Source organism: Onychostruthus taczanowskii, unplaced genomic scaffold, assembly GCF_017590055.1.
Source record: "Onychostruthus taczanowskii isolate IOZ18803 unplaced genomic scaffold, ASM1759005v1 scaffold19, whole genome shotgun sequence".
Lineage (NCBI taxonomy): Eukaryota > Metazoa > Chordata > Aves > Passeriformes > Passeridae > Onychostruthus > Onychostruthus taczanowskii.
The window spans coordinates 7849636-7872444 of record NW_024499128.1 but is presented as its reverse complement, the minus strand read 5'-3'; the positions used below and the strand labels follow the sequence as shown (position 1 = coordinate 7872444).

The 22809-nt window shown below is 45.3% G+C and overlaps 1 protein-coding gene across 1 annotated transcript in view; it reads right to left on the bottom strand.

Annotated features, from left to right (window-relative positions):
- The window catches only part of FAM20C (FAM20C golgi associated secretory pathway kinase), a 57367-nt gene that overhangs the window by 32977 nt on the left and 1581 nt on the right, over window positions 1-22809 (bottom strand). The window contains 3 exon segments of the mRNA XM_041401977.1: window positions 12193-12271; window positions 20761-20936; window positions 22642-22809. The exon segment at window positions 22642-22809 is cut by the window's right edge and continues 13 nt beyond it. Coding sequence (XP_041257911.1) covers window positions 12193-12271; window positions 20761-20936; window positions 22642-22809 — 423 coding nt within the window.

Sequence of the window (22809 nt, the reverse complement as noted above, 5' to 3'; positions counted from 1 at the left end):
TTTTCATCCCATAAAGCAATTTTAGATTTCTATAGAATCATTCAAAAGCAATTAAAATCCTGCTCCTGTTGATGGATTCGTATTTCTTGCTTGCAGTAATGTCAGGCTTTGAAATTCAGGGCTGTTGAGTGTAATTCTTTGGGGCTTTGGAGTCACTGCTGAGTGCCAGAAAATACATTCCTTACGTTCATGGATATTGAATAGCTTTGGTAACACCAAAATAGTTTCTATACATGTAGCTTTTAAATCTAGAAGACATTGCAATAAAGAATTGGTGCAATACCAGGCAATTCAATATATTTTTTAGGAGAAGGGAAAGATGAGAGAATCCAATAACATAATAAGAGTACAATTAGCTAAGAGGGATCAGGGAGCTTTTCCAAACTGTCCTACTGCAAGAGTGACAGGCTTACACTGCCAGGGAAAATTATTTAAAAAAATCCTTCAAAAACAAGCAAGTAAACAACACAAACCCAGGATCTACATTAAAATTATTCATAGTCCTCATCCATTTAAAGGTCCGTGTTATTTAAACCAGACAGTGAGCCTCCAACGCCAGTGTTTGCTTTGGCATAATTTTGTATAACAAAGGAAATTGTTGTTAAAAATGTGATTCAGATGTCAGCAACAGGAGGCTGTTCCCAATTGCAGAGACACAAAATGGCAGGATTAACACTGCTGGGCCTGGAGCTGCATTGGAGGGATGAGCACTGACTTACAACCCTGAGTAAAAGGAGCCAGCCATGCCAAGAGCAACAGGGGTCTGGGCTCCTCCTGCAGCCCAGGAACCATTCTGATCACTGAGAAGGTCCTTCACCTGCCAAAGGATGCAGCACAGAACAGCAAAAGTGTAGGGTCAACAATATTGGACACAGAACAGAACATCAGCAAAGCACTGCTCAGTGATTCTGACTATTGGCTTATCAGCACCACTGATGTCTTACTGAGACTGGCATCACCCCAAGAATCTGGTGTTTGTGGGCAAACAGGGCAATTTATGCCCTTAGGCCACATTTAGACTACAGAATCGCTGCATTGTTGCTCCTTGAAAGGCAAATGCAGACAAAATTAGTGAAATAAAGCTATAATCATGCTGCTGCCTGACAGGGACATTGTTAGTGGTCACTAGGCAGAACTGGCACAAGAAATGGGCTGGCTCAAGATGATGAGAGCAAAATAAAGTCTTCAAGGACACCAAAAAAAGCCCAGCTGAAGCCAGCAGGAGAAGAACTGTCCCTTGTGCTGCTGTTCTGGGTGCAGCCCGGCCCTTCAGCACAGTTTGGGGCTGGAGAGCCGTGGGGAGGAAGGGAATCATGGTGGAGTAAACAAGGAGAGGCAGGACTGGTTTCCTGTCCTAATTTTGGCCTTATGTAGCACGACCATTCCAATAGGAGGGAAGGGACACGTGGAACCTGTGTTATATCAGGGACAGATCCTTTATCCTTCACAGCATCACACCCTACACAGCAGGGAACAAGGGGAGTCTGAAAGGCAACAACCAATTCTTCAGTTTGGGGTTTTTTTCCATTTTCCTCCTCTTCCAAATTCCAAGTAATAGATACAAATAGCTGCTCTCCTGCAAAACTTGTTTGAACTGTGGCTGCCAGGAAATGAAGGCAGTTGATGGGGGCCTGTAAAACACCATTCATTACTCCTGCCTTCTTTATGAGCTTCTTCAGTCCCAAAGCCAGATGGGTGTGGGAATGCAGCAGCACAGGGGACCCCAGTGTTCAAAAAAATGACAGCATCCAGCCCTGCTAGGAATTCCTTCCCCATCCCTTCAGATTATGGGGTTAATTACTAACAGTTAATTAACGATGTGTCAATCATCATGCAGTGCACGCCTGTGTGAGGAGAGCTGCCCCTCAGGGTGATGAGCATTAAGGCCCTCCCTGGAGAAAGTCCTTGTGACAATTTCTGAAGCCTTGAAGAGGATGTTTTAATCCCTTTGTCTCAGGATTCACTTCTCATACGAAACCACCTAGCAGAGGTAGTTAAAAAAATAATTGCTATGCTGTTGCCTTCAAGCTGAGTCTCTGGCGGACACAGGATGGTGGCAGGTGCCAGCTGTCCCCAGAGGGGAGCTCGGGCTGAAAGCATCTCAGAAACTTCCTCGTCCTCGGTGATGGAGTAGCAGGAGCCCAGGGCAGGATGTGGGGGTATCATCTCTGCTGTGAAACACCCTGTGCCCATGCCAGACACCCTCTGTGCCTGCTCTTCCCAGGGTAACTTCAGGAGGGACAGGCATTTGGACAGGAGCAGTGAAGAGCTGTGCTCCCGTTCCCCTCTGCCAGCTGAGCATCCCAGGCTCTTGGCTGCCAGGACAGCCAGCCCATCTGCTCACATGGCACTCTGCCCGCTCACAAGTTGTCAGACAATTTCACGGGTGCCAAAAGAACCTGGACTTGAATAGGTGGCCTGGATCTGCTGCAGAATCCATCTCTCACTGACTGCTAACAGAGCAGGGCCTGTCTGTGCTCACAGAGCCCAGGGCCACGGGCTCTCTCTGGACTGGCACTGCCTCCCATGCTGCAGCATGAGAGCTTTGCCATGCTCCAGGCAAAGCATCAGTGCCCTGAGTGCTACTGAAGCACAGAAAAACCAGCTTCTGTACCAAAATACCCAGAGTATGCCAAGATAACTTCAAGGCACCATGATAGCACTGGGCACAAAAGCTTGACTCTTGGAAGAGAAGCACAAGTGGAGCAGAAACCCCCGCGGCTCCCCACGGGCTGTGACAAGTAGGTCAGGCAGAGCATTAAAGGACAAGTTTTGGGCTAAAATCCCAGTTACCCAGCTCCTGTACCTGAGAGGCTGCAAAAATATTGGATCTGTCTCTGGGAATAGGAAAATTAGGCAATGGGAAAAGCAGAATCAGCCCTCCTGGTGGCACTGGGTCAAGCTGAAGGGACAGCTGCTGTCCCCACCTTTTCCAGGGCTGGCACAAATGCTTCTTGCTGCACCCCATCCTTCTACTGCCATCAGCCCCTAGCCCCACATTTCAATCCTATGGAGAAAACCAGGATTTTGCTGTCAATTTTCTGCCATTGCCAGCCCACAAGGAACAGCTGGCTCAGAACTACAGCACTGCTCTCCCTCCTCTTGGCTGAGGCTCACTCAGGGCCCCAACACAAAACCTGGGTTTGCAACATGAAAGGCTGAAAAATCTCTGGGTTTTATGCCCTGGGAATCAGATTTTCTGCCTAATAAACCCCCTAAAGAATCAGATGCAAAAAAGGTTTGAAAATTTCGGCTGCATTATCTTAGAGCAGTGATTCAAACAGGCACAGAATACAGGAATACACAAATATACTGGGTCAAAATTCCCTTTTTCTGTATCATGAAATAGACTCAAACTAAACTTTCATACTGGAAACCAAAGAAAATTGCACCAATTATTGCTAGATTTCCCATAAACCTATAGATTTATTTAACATCTCCATTTCTTCTGCTGCTGGTGCCAGCTAATCAAAGCAGTTTAAAATCCGTACACAGCCTGTGTATAGATGAGGTTTGTGTGCAATATTTCTGCTATCACAGGTCTCCATGGCCAGCCTCACATGTCCTCTGGCCAGGTGAACGCCCTGGCACGAAGAATCTGGACTACCAATTAGCAAGGTTTACAAAAGGGCCTTGAAGTGCTAACAGGATCAGTTGGATGCTGCTGCTGAGAACAGTATCTGGCTTGTGTGCTGGCTTGGGGTGTTTTATTATCCATAGCACATAATCCTGCACTTTAAGCTGCTTCTATTTACAACAGTTTTGCTGTCCCCCCGCTACTCTCCAGCTCCCACACGTTTGCAGATGCTACTTACTCTGTGTTTCTGCTACTTCTTCACATGCAAATGAGTCTTTCAGGCTTTCTCACTTTTATTTACCCATATGCAGAACACTACGGCAGGGTGAAAAATTATAAATTAAGAAGAAAAGTATTAAGACTATTGAACTAGACACTGAAAAGGAAAAAAATAAAAACTCAGGAACTTTCAGCGTGCCCTAAATCTGTGTTATTAACAGCTATTATGGCTATTTGAAACACACTTTATTTGTTGATTTACAGCAGTGAGTCACCCACAGCGTCATGCCAAGGGCGTCATTTGGATTTGTGCTGTGCCCTCTCTCCTAAGCTTTGCCAAACCCATCCTGTCTCAACCTGCAGGACAGGCTGTGGGTCTGTCCTAAACGCCACACCATTTTTGCATTGTCAGTGACCACTGAACTCTGCTGCCTGACCTCTGGAGAAGCTGGGCACGGGTCCTCAGTCCTACACTTGCTGTTTCATCAGATCCATTTCACTGCTGCTTATCTCCTGCCCCTTTGGATGGCCAGCAGCCCTAACTCAAAAAGCCTGTAGAAATGCTGAGGTCTTAAATGAGCTGACAAACTTCAAACAAATCTTGGCACAAGTGGCCAAATCCCCAACTGCCTCCTCCAAAGCGCTGGTGATCCCCAGAGCTATCTCTGTGTGAGATAAAGACCAGGGGCAGAGAAAGAGCAATTTAGCTTCATAAAACATCCAAAAATAACTCCTCCCAAAGGGTGAGATGAGGATGGTGCAACTCATCCTCAGGACAAAGCCGTGTGTGCTGCTCCAGAGAGAAAACAGCCTCAGCCTGCGGTTTATGCCACAAGTCTTGCACAAATCATTTTCCCCTCACTGGATTTCGGCCTCTGGAGACTAGTTTAAGGATTATAAATTGTAGAGAAACAGAGACAAATTCCCATGGAATGTTTCAGGGTAGCAGCATCTGCATAACCCACTGAAAACATTGTGGACACTTTTTTTTTTCCTTAGATTTACTAGGACATCTTACCTCAGTGCCCCACCAGTCCCCTGTGTGCCAAGCCCTGCTACTCAGCAGTAAATTACAGACTATGCATTTCATGCCAGCTCTTTGCTTTTCTGCTCCGTTGATACATGGTAAACTGTGTGAAATAAGGAACTGAAGAGCTAAAGTGCCTCTCTGATTAAAAGACAAAGCCACAGGACTGCACTTGGTATGCAGAAAATTAAAGTGAAGAAGGGGCTTGATTAAAATCAGACACTGAAGACGGTTCTTTCCTAATATGCTGTGGTAATGTAAAAAAAAAAAAAAAAAAAAAAAAAAAAGTTAGCTGCTGCAATAACTGCCTTTTAAAGAAAAAATAAACACCAACATGTCTTTGTTCCCAAAGACTAATTAGCAAGATTCTATGAGTACCTAGAAGGCAGCCAATCAAGCAGGGACAATTCTGTACTGTAAAATGTGACTGCAGACTCAGGTCTCCCTTCAAGCAGTGTTAAGGGGCAGGTACAGGCAGTGCCTGTGCCCATTTGTGTCAGTGTAAGACAAGAACAAAACCACATATTGAGCATCCTGTTATCATTTGGAAAAAACAGCCCAGCAAATGAACTGAGGAAAAATGGAAGGCTGTGCAAAAAGCCCCAGACAGAGATTGTGGGGTTGGCATTTGTGTGAGCTGCAGAGCAAAGTGTCAGGAGCTGAAGATGCCATGGGGAAGTGAGGAGAGAGGGATTTAGGGGATAATTCACCAGCAGTGGTGGATGGCAGCTTCCCAGTGCTGGGAAAGTGGGATGGAGCTGAACCCCATGGAGATGGTGATATCGAGCAAACAGCCCTGGTTTGGTGGAAGAAGGGCTGGTCCCTCCCTGCACTGGGACTCACATTGTCCAGTCCTGGCTTAGAGCAGATCCTGCCCTGCTCCAGGAGGGGATAATCCAGGGACAGCACACCAGGGCTGGTGCCCAGAGAGGGAAGGTTTATCTTCCCTTCCTGGCTGCTGGCACGGTGAAATCTGCTGCCATAGGTCCCTGCAGACCCTAATCTGAACAGACAACCTTTGAGCTACCTGGCCTTGCAGACACTGACTGTGGGGTCATTCCATGAACATGTTTGCAGAATTCGAGAACAAATTGCTCCTGAGCTGGATGGGATTGATCAATATTCCAACCAGCAGTTGCTGAGCTGTGGCAAGGGGAAATGCAGAGCACAGTGGTGGACAGAGATTGGATTTCACTGCTGTCCAGGGCCATCAGTCAGCCTCAATCCTGATACAGCTCCCCTTGAAGTCACCACAAATTTTCCAATCTCCATAAATGAGATTTGGACCAGAGGCACTGCTGAGTCCTGAAACACAATTGGCACTGAAATACTGAAAAACTCTGATCTGATGAACAGGATTAGTTATAAAAGAGAAAAACAGTTCATGCATAATATACCAAAAGTTAAAGAGCTAAAATACTACACAGCATTCTCCACTGTCCTTATTTAGGATCACATTCAGATCTCATGCACTTTAAATATCAAAGGATATAATTCATCCAGTTAACTCCAGATTTATTCCTGATACAAGTACAATCAAATGTGCCCTATCAGTCTCATTCAGGTAAACATTTCAGCAGGGATTTGGCTGGCAAGGATTTGAATGCCCTTAAAAAACCCCAAATCTCATGGATGAGGTCCATAGAATATCTGATTACTGATTATTCCTTGCAGCAGCAATGAAAGCACTTCCTCTTCCTGATATAACGAGAGCATTCCTTGCAATTTTAAAATACTCCTACATGAACTTAATACTGGGATTGCCAGTTTCAACCTTTCCAACCATTTCATTCAACCTTAGCTCTCCAGTAAGCCACCTTGCACAGAAGCAGTGACTGGCACAGTAACACTGCTTAGCCCAGGGACAAAGCTCAGTGGCTGGGCTGTACTTTGACCAGTGACCATCAGCTGGGTTTCACACAGCACATTCCAGGATGCCAAAGTGCTAATCCTGCAAGGCTCCTAGCAGAGCAGCTACTGGATGCACATCTCACTTCTCTAGCTGCTCAGAGAAAACACTGCAATTTGATTTAATTGCTATGTTGACTTATAACAGTATGTTTATACTGGATGCCTGCCAGCTCACATGTAACAGGTTGGCAAAACGTATTTCCTCAAAACAGCATGAGATGCAATGTAATAAGGAAAGCAATCTTTCAGCAGCCTCCATCCTGGAGTTCATTTCAACTCCTCTGGCTTGGAAGCAGTGCCACCAGTGCAGAAGGATTACACCACCCTAATTGATATGATAATCAAGCCTGGAGGCTGCACTTCCCAGGTACAACAGCCACAACTTCAGAAAGGGAATAGAACTGTAGGAAATGAAAGCGATTAACAGTTGTTTGTTTTACAGGGATTGTTTGGACTATTTAATATCCCTATCAAAGGATGCATTATTTGTTAAACAGTCCAAAAGCAAATCAAAGAGAAACTTGAAGAATGTTGCTAATCCTTTGTCACTCTAAGTATAACATCTAAAAGCCAGCAAAAAGCTGTGCTTTGCTAATTGAAATAAAAATCACAGAATCATAAACTCATTTAAATTGGGAAAGACCCCTAAGATCATTGAGTCCAACAACTAACACAGCACTGCCAAGCCCAGCTCCCAACTCAACACCCAGCACACCGCGTTGACCATTAAACCACATCCCCAGGTGTCACATCCACACCCCTGAGGGACACTATTAGCTTTTCTGTGACCTTGGCTGCTTGATCTCAGCCCAGTTAACAGCAACTGTGTCCTGGAGCCATGAAACAGCTACAGGAACATTACAGAACTGAAAGGTGAGTGTGCTTCTTTCACGAGAGAAGCAGTTTGCCCCAGTCTGTGGCTACCAGCCAGTTTTGTGGCTGGCACTGGGATGGGTCAGGGCTCTGAAGGCAGCAGGAACATGGAGATGCTCCCATGGGCAGCATTATTTCCACAGCAGCAAGTTTCAGGAGGGACAGTGAGAGTCAAAGTTACAAATAACACTGTCAGCAGTGTTTGATCAGTTAATGAATGCTCATGATTCAAGGGGACTGGATTTCACAACCCCAAAATCCTCTTCTGGCCTGTTATCCCCCTGAGACTAATTGGCTCTACTTTATTAAAGACTTGAACTGCAAACTGCATCTACTGGAAGAAAGAGTCATGTGGCTCTTTCTAATCCTGTACTTCTGTAAAATCAGAAGAAAAAAAAAGAAGATGTTAAAAATATCAAGCAAAATTTTTTGGAGCAGAACTGGCTTTTATGTGTTCAGTCAAAACTGAGTTCACTAGATACAGTAGTGTTTCTTTGAATGGAACAAATAAGCCTCAAAGATTTTATAATGAATACCCCTTGCACATGTTTGTACAATGCAGTCTATAAAAATGGAATGAGAGATGTCGTTCCTAAACACAGACAACAGGACACTTTTCTCACAACTCCAATAACAAGGTATAATTTTATATCTGATCCTATTTGGCTTTTCCATAAGGAACTCTAAAAACCTCTCTCAAAATTCTGGCACCAGTGTGTGTGCAATAGGAATCCTAATGCTGGCTCTGCTGGAGCAGAATTTCCCTCTTCAAGAATAAAGCCTTGGGAGGAAAAAAACAGTGTGTTGGTTTTGTGGCTGAGCCAGCTATTTAACTCTACGAGCCAGCAGAAATAAAGGGAAACCAAATAAAACTACAAAGCTACAAATGGTCCTTTTGGACAAGTGAGCCAAAACTCTTTTGACATTTATGGCTCTACCCATCCCTACCTGATAAGTCATACAGAAAGCTGCAACTGCAGATATCAGCAGTCATGGAAATAAATTTTATTATGTTGGATGTACAGTACTAGTACAGTTAAATACACTAATCATGGGAGGAGGGGAGGTTGCTATTTTTTTCCTGTCCCATATGGTAATAATTTTGTATGATTGAACTGTTATGAGCTGAATAAAAGTACACATTAACTGTAAGATACATTGCAAATACATTAAATCTTCCCTGGAGTTTTAGCAAATACGTGCTTTTTCTATCATGCATTTGGAATTATTATTACTGGGCCATAGGATTTATAAATAGATTTGGCTTCTTCTGCAATACTTTATGGGCAATTATTTCAGAAATGAAGATGCAGAGCCATGGATAAATAAAATAATTGCAGCTGATCAGGCTTTATTTACTGCTATCACATTTCCCTGACTGCTACACTTCTCTCATTTGCTCCACTAGCCTGAATCAATGACCAGATTGATTCAGAAGAGCTGTCAGTTAATGTCAAACACAGAGCACAAAAGATGCCAAAGGCTGATTCTCATTTCCCCATTTCCAAATTCTGCCTGGGCTTTTCCGGAGCTGGCTTGCTCCCTGGATAAATCCAGTGTGGAACTGGGAGGCTGGAAAAGGGCAGAGCCAGTCAGAGGAGTTCTGCAGTGTGTTCAGCAGTTTTCCAGGGAGCACATTTTGCTGTGGCTGCCCTGTAGGAGGCACTGCCAAAGGTCTGGAGAGCTCCCCTCCCACGAGCAGATGCCCAGCTGTGTCAGGGAAGGGCTGGCATGTCTCTGCTATCTGCTGCAGTCCCACTCAAACAGGTATTAATTCAGTTTGGAAGACACTGAGTACAGCTTTGTGTGGCAAAAACAGCTTTCCAGGCAATTCCAGCAAATCAAATCCAAGCAGAGCCTGGGACTGGCCTCATGTCTACAGAATATTTTCCATGTACCTCACAGCATGCAGCTTTCAGTATTTGAGATCTCAGACAGGATGGGAAACTCTGGATTATCAATATTCCTTGGGATCAGGCTTGAAATCCTACACTCAGCCCCCTCTAATAGTCGTGTTACCTGGGGTTCAGGAAGGAGGTTGCTTGTCTGAAGAGGTTTATCAAGTCATGAGAAAAAAAAAAAAGTGTAATTTCTGCTACTTTGAAAAGCCACAGAGCTGATAACACAGAAACAAGTGAAACACATAGGATGCTCCAGGTGGAGACAACCTGAGTACCCACCAATGGCTTCCTTCAATGAGCTCATCTCAGAAGTAGCCCCCAGGATGACATTTTATGGCTCTAAACTACTTAGAAAAAAATTGTCTGCCAGGCCTGATGAGCAGAAATGTCTCTGAGCTACCTACAGCCTCCTGTCCTGGGAAGGAACATCCAGCTTTGTGAGGTCTGGATAAAAAGAGTACCCTATAGAAAAGGAGAAGCACAGGAAACATCATGGAAGCTGCCAAGGACCTTAAGAAGATCCTACAAGCATAAGTCTCAGAGATTTAAAGCCTGGTTTTTTATTTTTATTTATTTCATTCTAGACTGCTTATTTCTGCATAAAGAAATGATGCTGCAAACCTGTCCAAGAACTTCATCAACCACAGTCCATAAGGTGGAGGAAGAGGCCAGTGGGACCAGATGCCAAAGGAGCTAGGAAGATTTATGCTAGCTGAGCATCTGGCTCTCTGCTCCCCGTTATCAGAGTGAAGACAAATTCTTGCAAACACCCTTACTCCAAATCACTAATGTGTTCAGCCACACTCAGCACATCTGCAGCAGTGCTGCTCCTGGAAGGTGTGCTGCCTGAAAAAGCAGCTGCTGAATGCTTCTTCCAGGGGTTTATGCAGTGCAAAGAGCAGTGAGAAAAGAGAGTGTTGCTGCCCCTCAAATCAAGCCAAGGGAATGATTAAGACATCATCATTTTCTGGTATTGTTCTAGTGAGTGGTAGTAATTGCTTCTACACAGGAACGTGGCTACACCTCTGCTGTCATCCATCATCTTGCTGCGGCTGTGCATTGTGCAGTATTTTGATCTGACCTCATTAGCACTCCCAGAATCACAATGTCATACCAATGACAAAGGCTGAGATTATCTGCATCTGAGGAGATGCAGAAGGAGCATGTCACACACTATGTGAAAAGCCAAGACTGCAACCACGACTCTGCCAAATACTCAAAGGCAGCCTGAATCCCCTTGGCTCTTGATTTTGCATGTGGAACAAGACGTGATTAGGAATTGTGCCTGTATGCATCAAACCTGCAGATAAAGGGGATGGGCTCATGCCCTTGGTGATCTAAACCCTCAGGGAGAGCACAGGGAGAGCAAGGGCAGGTGCTGGAGCAGATGCTCTTTGGTACCACCTTCCCTCTGAGTTGCCAGTATCATACATCTGTGCTTCCTCCAGCCTCTCCCAGGCAGCCAGCAATCCCCTAGAAACGTGGAGAGATTTGTGTGCAGTTTGGGAAATGGCACAGAGGCATTTGGCCTTTGCAAAAACGCCTTGTGCTCCCTGGAAGTTCATAGGATTTTCTTGTGATTCCCAGGACAGAGGAACATAGGGAGGGTTCTGCTTGATCTTGGGTTAAAGGAAGGTCAGACCAATTTTTTGACCCTTCTGGCAGTAAAATAAAATCAAGTAAAATCTGTACTAAAGTCAATCTACAGCAAAACCTGTTGTGGAACAGGGAATCTCTCAGTCTGCAACCAGCAGCTCCCCCCTGAGTTGTGCCCCCCACTACAGCTCTAACACAGAGCCAACACCTACTCCAAACCTCCCATTCTCAGCTACTCTAGTCTTCTATGGATCATCTTAGAGGAAATTAACTGAACTTCCCTACAGTGGGAACAAAAAAAGGAAATGAATTTATGATTCCAGTGGTACCCTTGACACAGATACTGAATAGCTCCATTAAACATTTTGCAGCCCTGGGTGGTTTTTGCTAAACCCTCTACAATGAGCACAGAGTAATTTTCCTTCTTACAACATAAACATAGAGGTCAGGATTCAGGAGTCTCTTTTGTATCTGAATAACTTCTCTCATCTCAATGGGATCCAGGCAGGCACAAATCAAGGCTGCATAATCCTTGTCCTTCCCTTTCTCTCCAGAGTCATTACCTTGCAGTACCACTCTTGGATAAACTCATTTTCACAGACTCAGCATAGACCCAATGAAATGACTAATACAACTCTTTAAAGCAAACAATAATAAATCAACTGATTAAATTCTAATTTATGAGACAAATACTCTTTAGCTCTTCCCAAAGCTGTTCTGAATCATCTCTCTTGGCTGGCCATGTTCCAGAGGAGCACTGACACTAGATAAAGCTCAGACCTCTGGAATAAGTTTACACAAGATAGAAATGCTGAAAACATCCTGTATTTATGACAGGAGATTTCACAGAGATCACAGTAAATAACATTCCTGAGAAGACTGCAATGTCTCTGAAGCCTCCTCAGCATCTCCTCCAAAGACCAGTCTAGCAGGACAAGGGATCAGCAGACCCTGAAGATCCAGGCTCAGCAGCAAGGCTCAGGAACTGGACACATTAACCTTGGGAGATCCTACAGCAAAATTTAACAGCTGAGGAAATGGCTACTCCACCACAATTCCACTTTAAATCACAGACTTTTCAAACTTACTTCATTGGTTTAAACAATGCTTGTCCATAGTTCTGGAATGTCATGATCAGCTTCAGCTGGGTGCCTCCTGATTTCATAGCTGTGGGGGAAAACACAAAACAGCTTTAAAATGAAACATGGATCTATTGACAATTTCCTTGAAACCAAATCATATCTGCTTTTCTCTGTATCAGCTCAGCACTGTGGTATCAGAGTGATCCTAACTGAGCAACAGATTATTCAGCAGGGCACAGGGAAGGGCTTTGAGTGCTGGCCAGGTCTAAACACGGATTGTATTTCCTGACCATTTTTACCTTTTTCTGGCCACCATGGGCTTCATAAGCACCCCAGATGAACAGCACCCATAGAAGCAGACCACTGGAGTCTTGTTTTCTCCATCTCTTACTTTTGGAGTCCCTTTTAACAAGGGACTCACACTGGGAAAGGAGATGGGGTGCTTTCAGAGACAGCTGCAGCTGGGAAGTACAGCCCAGCGCACAGCAGACAGCTCCTTAATTAAAAGTATGAGCAGATACTGTAGCAATCTCTGATCTCTGCTGTGATTTTAATAACTGTTCCTGAGCAGCAGAGATATGTAAATTCACCTCCTCTGTGCACAATGAAAATGTAGCCAAGCCCAGCCATCACCTTCCAGGGATCCCAGGGTGGTTCATACACGAGAGCAGAGCTCTGCAGAGCAGCCTGGCCTGGCTGGGAGGGCACAAGAGCACAGTGAAGGTGATAAGGAGAGTGATTTTGCTCATCTCCCAGCTGGGAGCTAATGGGAATTTGATACTCATTCGTATCCTTCTGAAAAACTTGGACAATGTCACATTAAAAGCCAGATTATAGTGATATATATATATATATATATATGAATTCAAAAAAATGCATTTTACTTGATGATATGGCTACTTTAAAAATATAAACATATACTTCAGAAAACAGCTGCTTTTCTGCTGCCTCAATCACAAGCTTGCTAATAAATGAAATGACCTATAGCCTGACTCCTAAATGCACCTCTGTGCTGGGAAGGCCAGCAGGGCTGTGTGGATGAGTCAGTCTTTTAAAGATGCTTTCTAGGAATCATCAGATAATCAATCCCTTTCTTTGCAGTTCTGACAAAAGCCATGTCAACTGGAGAACTACAGAAATGTCAAGTTATCTTACTCTGTAAATTCTGGCTGAGAGTTGCCCTTGTTCCACCTATACAGCTTGTACATGTTTTTTCTCTAACCAATGCCATTAGCTGTACGTCTTTTAATTACTCATCTCTGTGCCTTATCACTGATAGTTCATCAGCTCTCTTTCAGCACTTGTAACCTATATTTTTGCAACAAAATGCTATGCAAATCTGGTCAGTGTAATTACACTTCTCCTAGAATAAAATCCCTTCTCTCCTGCTCTTTTGCTGATCCCAGCCTTCTCTTGACTTTTCACTTTATCCCAAAGGAACAAATAAATAATTAGAAATTAAAGGGCATTAAGCAATTCGCACTGACCAGGTAAAGCAGAAGCAAAGGTGTTTCCTGGACTAAACTCCCTCCCCTGTGCAGGACAGGTCTGCACCTGAGGGCAGGAGGAGCACAAGGCTTTTTCATGCCCAGCTCAGAGCCTGAGGACAATGAGAAGCAGAAACTTTCCAGTCCAAACCCTGCCTGTGGTGCCCTGGGGCCATCTGTGCACTCTGGAAGCAGCCCTGGTTAGTGTGGCAGCTGGAGCTGCCCTTGCCCCATGGCCACAGGGACACACACAGGGCACAGGGACACACACAGGGCACCACCACCCTCCCTGCTCAGCCACCACCACAGGCCTGGCATTTCAAAGAAACATGGAATCACAGAATGGTCTGGGTTGGAAGGGGCCTTAAAGATCCACTAATCTAACCCCCCTGCCACCACAGCAATGCAAAGAAGGGAAAAAAGGAAGTTTCAGCACACTCTTCTCTAGGCACAGACCTTCAGATACTAAAAGGACTGGTTTCTCAGCTAATTAAAGCCACTCAACAGATAATGATTTTGTTAGCAGCCAAACTCAACAGCCAGGATGTCATCACCAAGCAGGGAAATGCATGAAAAAGATTAACAATTCAGAATAATTCTTCCATGAGACACAAAAGCCTGGTTTCCTGTCAGAAGGAACTGAGCTGAAGTAAGACAAAAGCATCTCCCTCATCTTTTTAGATCCATCTTATTGTATTGCCTTAATTGGTTGCCCCAGTAGCCTCACCCCAACACAAGTTTTGCTGGCTCCTCCACTGCTGCTGGGAGCAAGCTTTGGAACTCTGAAACCAGAGGGGGACACTGGTGGGGATTGTGTCCCATTTGCTTTAGGGCAGGGCAGGGTGGAACCCACATGGAGCATGGAAAACCCCCCGATGCCAGAGCTCCACCTTGGCTTCCCCCCATTGCCCAGACGCACTGCAGCTCTTCCAGTGCCACAGCTGTGCTGGCCAGGCTGGGGGTGAGGCAAGGCACCCTCCACATCCATCCTGGATTTTTGACATTGTAATCCCTGCAGAGAGGGGAACACCAAAACTTGGACTGTTCCTTTGAGCTCAACAAGACCCTTGCTGTACCTGCAAACTAAGCAGCCTTGGAACAGCCCAGGGTGCCCAGATTTTGGGGGTGGCAATGCCAGAGAAGAGCCGATTTCACTGGAGATGATCCACTCTAGGTCAGATCACTTCCCCTGTCCTAACTTAGCATCACATCTGCACACTGGTTCCCCTCTCCTTTTCTGAGCTGTGCTCCTCCCTTTCCTGCCCAGCCTCAGTGAAACATGTCCCTCTGGCCACTGTGGTCTGTCATCTCCCAGGGGTTTGTCCCAAACAAACATCATTTGCTCATCTGGAGACATCCTCGTGCCTTTATCTGCTGCCCATTCCTGAAGAATGTACAACACAGGAGCAGCACATCCCATTCTCCAAGGAGTGCAGGATGCTGCACCACTGCAATCTGTCACATCTGTGATCAGCAGGTCCAGGGATTTTTACAAAAGGCTCTGCTGACTCCAAAGGAACCACTAGTCACACTCTAAATTCACCTTTTATTTTTCTGAAATATTTTAATATACTTTAACACCATAGGTCACAAACAGCTATGTACAGGCTTTATAAACCTGCTAGCTCACAGCAGGTACTTCAAATCAAGTCTCACACAGCTCCTGGATGTACTGGCACACTGCTAAAAACAAATCCCAATGCCATCATTACTTTTCATCTTCAGGCAATTCAAAGCCTCTCTTTTCCCTCCAAAGTAAAAGGAAATGGAAAGCAGCATTAACCTTTCCTGTTAACCCAGTGTAAGGGCTCTAGGGTGTGATCAGAAATCTTCCTAACTTCAGGAGGCTTTGCAAAAAATTCCCTGAGATATCTTTTTGCTTGAATGTTTGGGATTAGAGTCTTGTCCAAAGATTAGTGAAATTGGTGGGATTCCTTCTGTTTTCTCTGACAGACTTTGGATCAAGCCTGCAAAAATCCCCACTCCATTTACATCCCTGAGCCTGCTGCCATGGCCACCTGCCATGTCTGGCTTCCCCACCTTGTCACCTCACCAATACAAGTCCTGGATTCCCTCCCTGAGCCACAGACCCCATCCAATACAAAATTTGGTGCCCCAGCTATCATCTCGCAGGCATCTTTTCAAGCTGTATGCTACAGGGTTCCTGGCTACTGCCTGGCACTGACAATGCTGCCCAGAGGGATTTGTCCCAAAGGGATTTGGAATTCCAACTGCTCTGGCTTTCCAGCTCTTCTGTTTTGCCCCATGACAGCCCTGATGCTACCAGCCTGTCTAAACCATATGGTTTTCTGGTGGAGAGAGAGAGAGTCCCAACAGGATCTCTGAACTTTTCCTGATTCTTTTGGTCAGCATCCAACAAACATTTAAAAATGTATTTAATTATGCAGACCTAATGCCTGAGAAGTGAGATACAATCACAGCCTGGGATGCAGTTAACATCTGAAACAGAGGATGCTCAGATCCATTTTGGATTCCTATTTATAGATCAAGCTTAAATCTAACATAAACATGTTGATTGGCTTTAACAAGTAATGCTCTGCCCCAGGCTGGAGACATGGCCCTGTACAAGCTGTAAAGAACATATTCAAAAATAAATTCAAGCCCTCATCATCTCTTAGTTTGTCCTTGTTCAGCCAATTCTGCTAACTTGTTTTAAAAGGACTTTTTGGACTTTTAGTCAAGAAAGTGAAAGATTTCAGCAGGGGAAGAGATCTGTGAAATTATTCTAAGGCTTTGCTGTACATTTTAAGTCCCCTCCTTTCATCTGGAATTGTACATTAAATCAGTCTGTTGAATCTTGGCTGATTCATGGTTTCCTTACGCAGCAAATCAAAGATGCTACATTTCATTGTTTTTCACAAGTTCTCAAAAGCACTTCTTCCTTTCCTTTGGATGAAATGTTCACGATTTTCTTTAGAGCCAGAATTTATGTTCAATATTTAGAGTCTTGTCATTCCCTTTTCTCTTTTCTCTCCCTGCCTTGAAGCAGAGTCCACCTCAGGTAATTGCAGCTCTTATTCCCAGTGTGAGTAATCTCAAACACTTGCTTTCTAATTACTTCCTGCACAAAATGAAGGCATCACAGATTCCCAAATTACCTCAGTCAGGTAGTCAGTTCTCTTTATAACCAGAGAACTTAAAGAATCAAAAAATAAGTCCCAGCTCCTCAGAGGAATTACAAAGTCTATTCTGCTTACAGGGAATCTCCTCTGGACAGCAAGCCCACAGTGCCCCTCCAATGCACCATGCCAGAGCTGGTGCTAAACTGCTGATAGTGCCACCACAATTATGCACAGACATCTTGTAAATATGCAAGAAAATAGCTAACTATGGTTATTTATGCATGCAATAAGCAGCTATGAAAGGCAAAGGAAATGTGCAATTGCCTGTGCATGTGCTTCTGAAAGCCAGGCTTCAGTGCTCAGTGGAAAAACAATTCTCTCTAGGCTCCTATTTATGGCAAGAGGAAATTTTCAGTGAATTAAATCGAATTAAGAGCTATCCCTTTATGCTGAACAAAATGAATAGGAAATGTGTGTATATATAGATGCAGGGCACAGAAACATCCCCAGCCCAGGCCTGGGTAACTCTGTCCTTTCCCAGGCCAGCTCTAGGTGTCACTGTGGGAGCTGGATGGGATGTTCCTTCCCACCCATGGATTTGTTCCATTTAAACTTTAACATCAAGAAAATGTCACCTTGGTGCTCCCTGCTCTTGGGAATTGTTTCTGTCACCGTTTTCACTTTAAAATACCACTGCACATGGCAGAGTCGTGTGAGTGGTCCTAGCAGATGTGGGGGATCAATCTGCTCCCCACTCTCACCCATAAATAATGCAGGGTGAGCAGAGAAATCACAGCGTGGCCAAGAATGCTGCTTTGCTGCAGTTTGGATCTAATTACTGTAGTATCAGGCAAATAATCTAATTCTATTAGAGCCAAAGTAAATCTGAACACTGGGAAGAAACTGGATAAAGCCATATCCCATTTCACCTAATGCATGTAACCCTGTATATTTAATTGTTCTGCTTGCTAAAAGGAGCCTGAAGACCAGGCATTATCAAGGTTTCAACTTATTTTATACTCCTAACTTGACATCTTTCCAGATGCCTTAAAAAAAACCCAACCCATCAAAAATTGACCATAAGGAAAAAAAAAACAACCCAAGGCTAATTAGAAGATAAGCAGGAATATGCAAAGAATGTAACAGCCCTATAAATGTCCTTTGGTCAAATATATTACTCTTTATTAATCAGCTTACATGCTTTTGAATCCCTCTGCTGCTCTGCAGTAAAGCTGAAAACTGGCAGGAATTACTTTAAAATATGTGTTTTTAAACATCCAAAGAATTTGCAACATAAAATAAGAGAAGTTGCATTGTGCAAAAAATAATTTAAAAAAGTGTATTAGCAATATACTCTTTCTTTCTTTGCAAGCTCCTGGATCCCCATAGGGTCACAGCATGCTAACACCAAAATTCAGATCCCAGCATCTCCATGTACTTCCATTTCCATGTACTTGATTTTAGACTGGGATTTATGTGTAGGAATCATTCCTTGTCAGTTCCCATAGCGGCCAACAACAATATCAAATACACCTCATGGTTTAATTTATGGAAATTATCCTGATTCATTGCTAGAAACCATGGCTCTGTGTTTTTGTTAGAGGCATAAGAGGCCCTACCATGCTCTTAAGAGCCTTGTTCAAACATTAACAGAGACAATCCCAAAGGGACTTGCTAATAGCAACCATAAATCTTCCTCTGTGCTCCCATGGCCCTTTCCCCCCATTGATCAGAAAGCTCCATCAAAATCAGAATTAATGGGAACCCCATGATACATCTGTATGACACATTAGGTGAAATCATGGCCCCAGGGAAGTAAGCGGCAAAAACTTCCACTGACGTCACCAGGGTCGGGATCTCACTCCTATTTTTTATGATAATAATTCTTTGCTGCTAGGCCAGCTGAAGCAGGGAGAGGTGAAGCCACATGCCCAGAAGCACAAGTGAACACCAAGCCTAGAAGATCAAGTGAAGAGTGAGCACTGAACTACTATTTCTTTCTTGTACCTCCCTTTTTCTCCCATCAGCTTCTATGTCCCTAATCCACCTCAGCCATCCCCTGCTCTGCAGGAGGGACAGACTTCATGGCTCGAGCACTGCTAAGTTTGCTGCAGATGCTCTCCTCCTGCACAGACAGTGTAGCTCAGCTCTGGACTGCTGGGGAAGTGAGCAAAGATCAATACTCAGCAGCCATGTGGTACAAACTGCTACAGCCACTGCACTTTGTGCAAACCTCAAGAGATGGCTCAGTTGGGCATCACCTCTGCCCCTCTGGGCACTGCCTGGGCACTGCTGCTCTCTGTGGGGACAGGGGTGGGCACAGACTGCATCTGTCCCTACCCCGTGGATGTGCCCAAGGAGCAATGTTCACACAGTGCTACCAAGTGCTGGCTCAATCCCCATTTGCACATGCCACTAATATTCCAAAAATTGGTGGGTATTGAGGGGCGAGGTCAGGAAAGGTGAGGGCTGTGTCTGGGGGAAAATCAGCCAGGCTGTGTCCATACAGTGCCCTCGTCACCCTCCAGTGCAGGCCAGAGGAGCATGGGCAGTCTGCTCTACCTGCAGTGTCACCTCTGGGGTAGGGAAAACACATGGCTTAATGGGCAAACATGACCCCCTTAGTGAATCACCCCAATGCAGACTTCTGGGGACAGAAAACCCACCACAGGTTAATAAACAAGCCCATGTTTGTTCTCTTTCCTGAGCTACAAGTCCACTGGACCCTTGAATCCAACGCGTGGGATGGCATCTGGGTACCACAAACTGCTTTATTCAAAGTGCTGCTCCAGCAGAGCAGTGCACTGAGCACAGCACACACAGAGCAAGATTCATTGGGCTGAAGGTCTCCTGTGGCATCCTGCATTTTACACCTACTCCATCCCAACCAGCTAAATCAGCCACTCCTGATGACCAAGGGTCTCCTTTATTCCTGCTCAGCAGCCGCTGTGATTCACACAATGGAAAATGTGAACCCTAGGACTGCTTGAGCTATTCTTGCCCAGACCATTTCCAGCTGAAGCCAGGGGAATTTTTGCCTTGCAGGGTTAAAGACCTGCTGACCTCATCCCACAGTGCCAACACACCATCAGCACTTTCACAGAGCTCCTGCTATTTCATCCCCCTGAAAGGGACTTTGCAACTTTGTGGTCAGCACAAGTAACTCCATTTTCTGCCTGGTGGATGGAAACCATTGCCTGTGCTGCAACTCCCTACCTCTGGAAACCGCGGGGTGTGCACTTGTTTAGTATCCCAGGGCTTTCATCTAAGGTTGTGACATTTCTTTCCCTGTGCAGCTACGCAGCTAAATTCAAGAAGACACACGTTGCCATTAAACAACCCTGGAGAAAAGCCCCGAACGGTGTCACCTTGTTTAACCAGAGCCAAAGGCTGACATGGGCACATCCCTGTTGAGGATTTACAGGCAGAGCAAACAGAGCTGAGCCCTGCTCAGCAGGAGGCTGGCTTGCCTGGAGCTCCCTGCCATGCCTGGGGAAGCTGCAGCTCCTGCAGCCGCAGAGCCCGCGGTGCCGGATGCTCCCGCAGCCACCGCAGCAGGGCTGCAGGGCAGCCTCTCCTCCCCTGGCAAGGCAGGGCTGCCAGGCACAGCCTTTAAATAATAATCAGCCAGTAATACAAATCTAGCTCGTGCAAGATGCTGTCTGCCTTCTGCCATCCTTTTTTCCTTTTTTTTTTTTTTTTTTTTTTTTTTTGGTCAGCGTATTTATTTTAAATAACTGAAGAGGGCACTTTCAGCCTGACTGTGACTAAAAAATCTCTGACACGAATGGGGCTTGCCTTGCTGGCAGATTTGGCAATTATTCAGGTATAACAGAACTGGAAATATCTCTTTATGTTTAGCAGGGAAAATGAGCAGGAAAGTCAGAAAGCAAAGTTGCAGGGATGCTGGAGAGAAGCCATGCAAAATATTAATACTCAAACAGCAGTGAGATCCTGAACAAAGAGCAAATAATGATAAAAAAATAACATATATCCAAACGTACCAACACTGGTTATCTTTTGGGAGACAAGGTCTTGTAGTAAAGCCTCAATTGCAGGATTATGTCTGGAATACAGCTCGTACCGATTAATGCCAATGTGGAATTTTAACCAGTTTGGGTAGGAGTCTATGGAGGTTTCTCCAGTCGGCAAAAATTCTTCATGATGATCTTCATTTTGCCTACCACCAAAAAAAAAAAAAAAAAAGAACAACAAAAACCCAAAGTTGAAGAGAAAGAAATAATGTTACAGTTTGTAGCACTCATCAAGAAACAGGGCTTCAAAATGTGACAACTTTGAAAGGCAAAGCACTACAGAAGGGAGAGAGGTCCCAGGTTCCTCCCTGCGCCAGGAGCCTTCTCCCACCTGGAGCCAGAGGGGAGATAGATTCCCACTTCCCCTCATCCTGCCTGACTTATCACCCACAAAAGTCAGGAGCAAAACTCAGAGAGGCATCACTGAGCATTGGCAGAGGCCCCTCCATAGCAGAAACACAGAGCTCAAGTTTTATCTTGTGTTTAGGTCGCTTTATGTTGCACACAGCTTTTACAGGTCTGGCTCGAACAACAGCATCATCCTGAACCTTTATTTAACAGGGACATGGGGCAGGAAACCCTTGCAGAAAAGCATGCAGCAGAACCTGAGCTGTGGTGCCCAATGCACCCACTCCCTCCTCCTTCTTAAAGAGGGAGAATGACAGAAACCGCATCACTCTGAACTGGCTGCTAAAGAAAAACTGGCTGGTCTTGCCCCTTCCTGAGCAGTAGGAACCTACTACAACAAAGAATTAATTAAAATGATCACTACCTTCTGAAATTCACTTTAGTTCTGTGAATCTTGGCTGCAGCCACTAAGGAAAATATGTACAACAGGCAGCTGCATTGTGGATATCAGTGTTGATTTCACTCTTCGCCTACTGAACAGACTAACCCATATTTCTGATCCAGAGTTCTCTGTGTTTACAGTCATCTCCAGATGTTCAGGCATTTGTGACTTTTTTTTCCCTTTCTTTTTCTTTCAGAGAACACAAAACTTTCCAGGTTATTTCCCTTCACAGTCAGTTAGGATTATTAGATGGAATGGGCCTGGACAATTCACATGCTCATAGGGCGGAAATCAGAATTATTTATCCTCTCTTTCTAAAGGTTTAGATCATGCTGGCTGCTCTGCAGCTTGACAGAGCTTTTGCACGGTACAATGCAGCTGTTTAAACATTACAATGTCAGTGTGTTTGGAAGAGGGTGCTGTTGTATTAGACAACCCTTTTGATTTTTCAGTCATTGAATTTCTCAGCATTTCTTAGGAGCCAACAGGGCATACGATTCACAGAGGCAACTGACTGCTTTGAAGGCTGGAGAGCAGCGGAGGTGCAGGGCACTGGGAATTAATTGAGGATGAAAAATGTAGCACAGATCAGATCCTGAAAGCGGAAATACCTGCCAGGATGAATGCCTTTGTGGCACTAGAGCCTGCTTTTGAGAAAAGTTAATGTATTACTGTCTGACCTCACTGCTCAGACCCTTCACCTCTGGGTGGGAGACTGGGAAGGTGCTGGAGAGGAAGGCTCGCTGCGAGCTCACCCTCTTCCTCACACCGTTCTTCTGGCAGCATCCTCGTCGGCTGCAGCTGGAGATGGGGCAGACCGACCCCTCGGCCTCAGCGCTCAGCCTTCCCGTGTTTATTCTGTATTTCAGGGCATTTATTTTCCAAAGGAACATTACCGGGCGAGCCTGTGAATGGCTGCTCTTTTTCCCGGTGATCCCGAAACGCTCCGTTCACCCCTCTGCCCACTTCCACCCTAAAGCCACTTCCACCCTAAACCCCGCGTTCCCCACCGAAGAGCAGCGACCCTGGCCACACGCCACGTCCCCCGCGGCCCCACTCACCACTCGGGCTGCTCGGCCGCGCGCGGGTTGAACCTGATGTCGCTGTTGACATTGAAGAGGAGGTCGCCGTCGGCCAGCGGGGGCAGGGCGTTGCGGTACAGCGGGTGCTCGAAGAGCGCGGCCAGCGGGGCGGCGTTGCCGGCGGGGGGCGGCGGGCGCGGCGCCCCG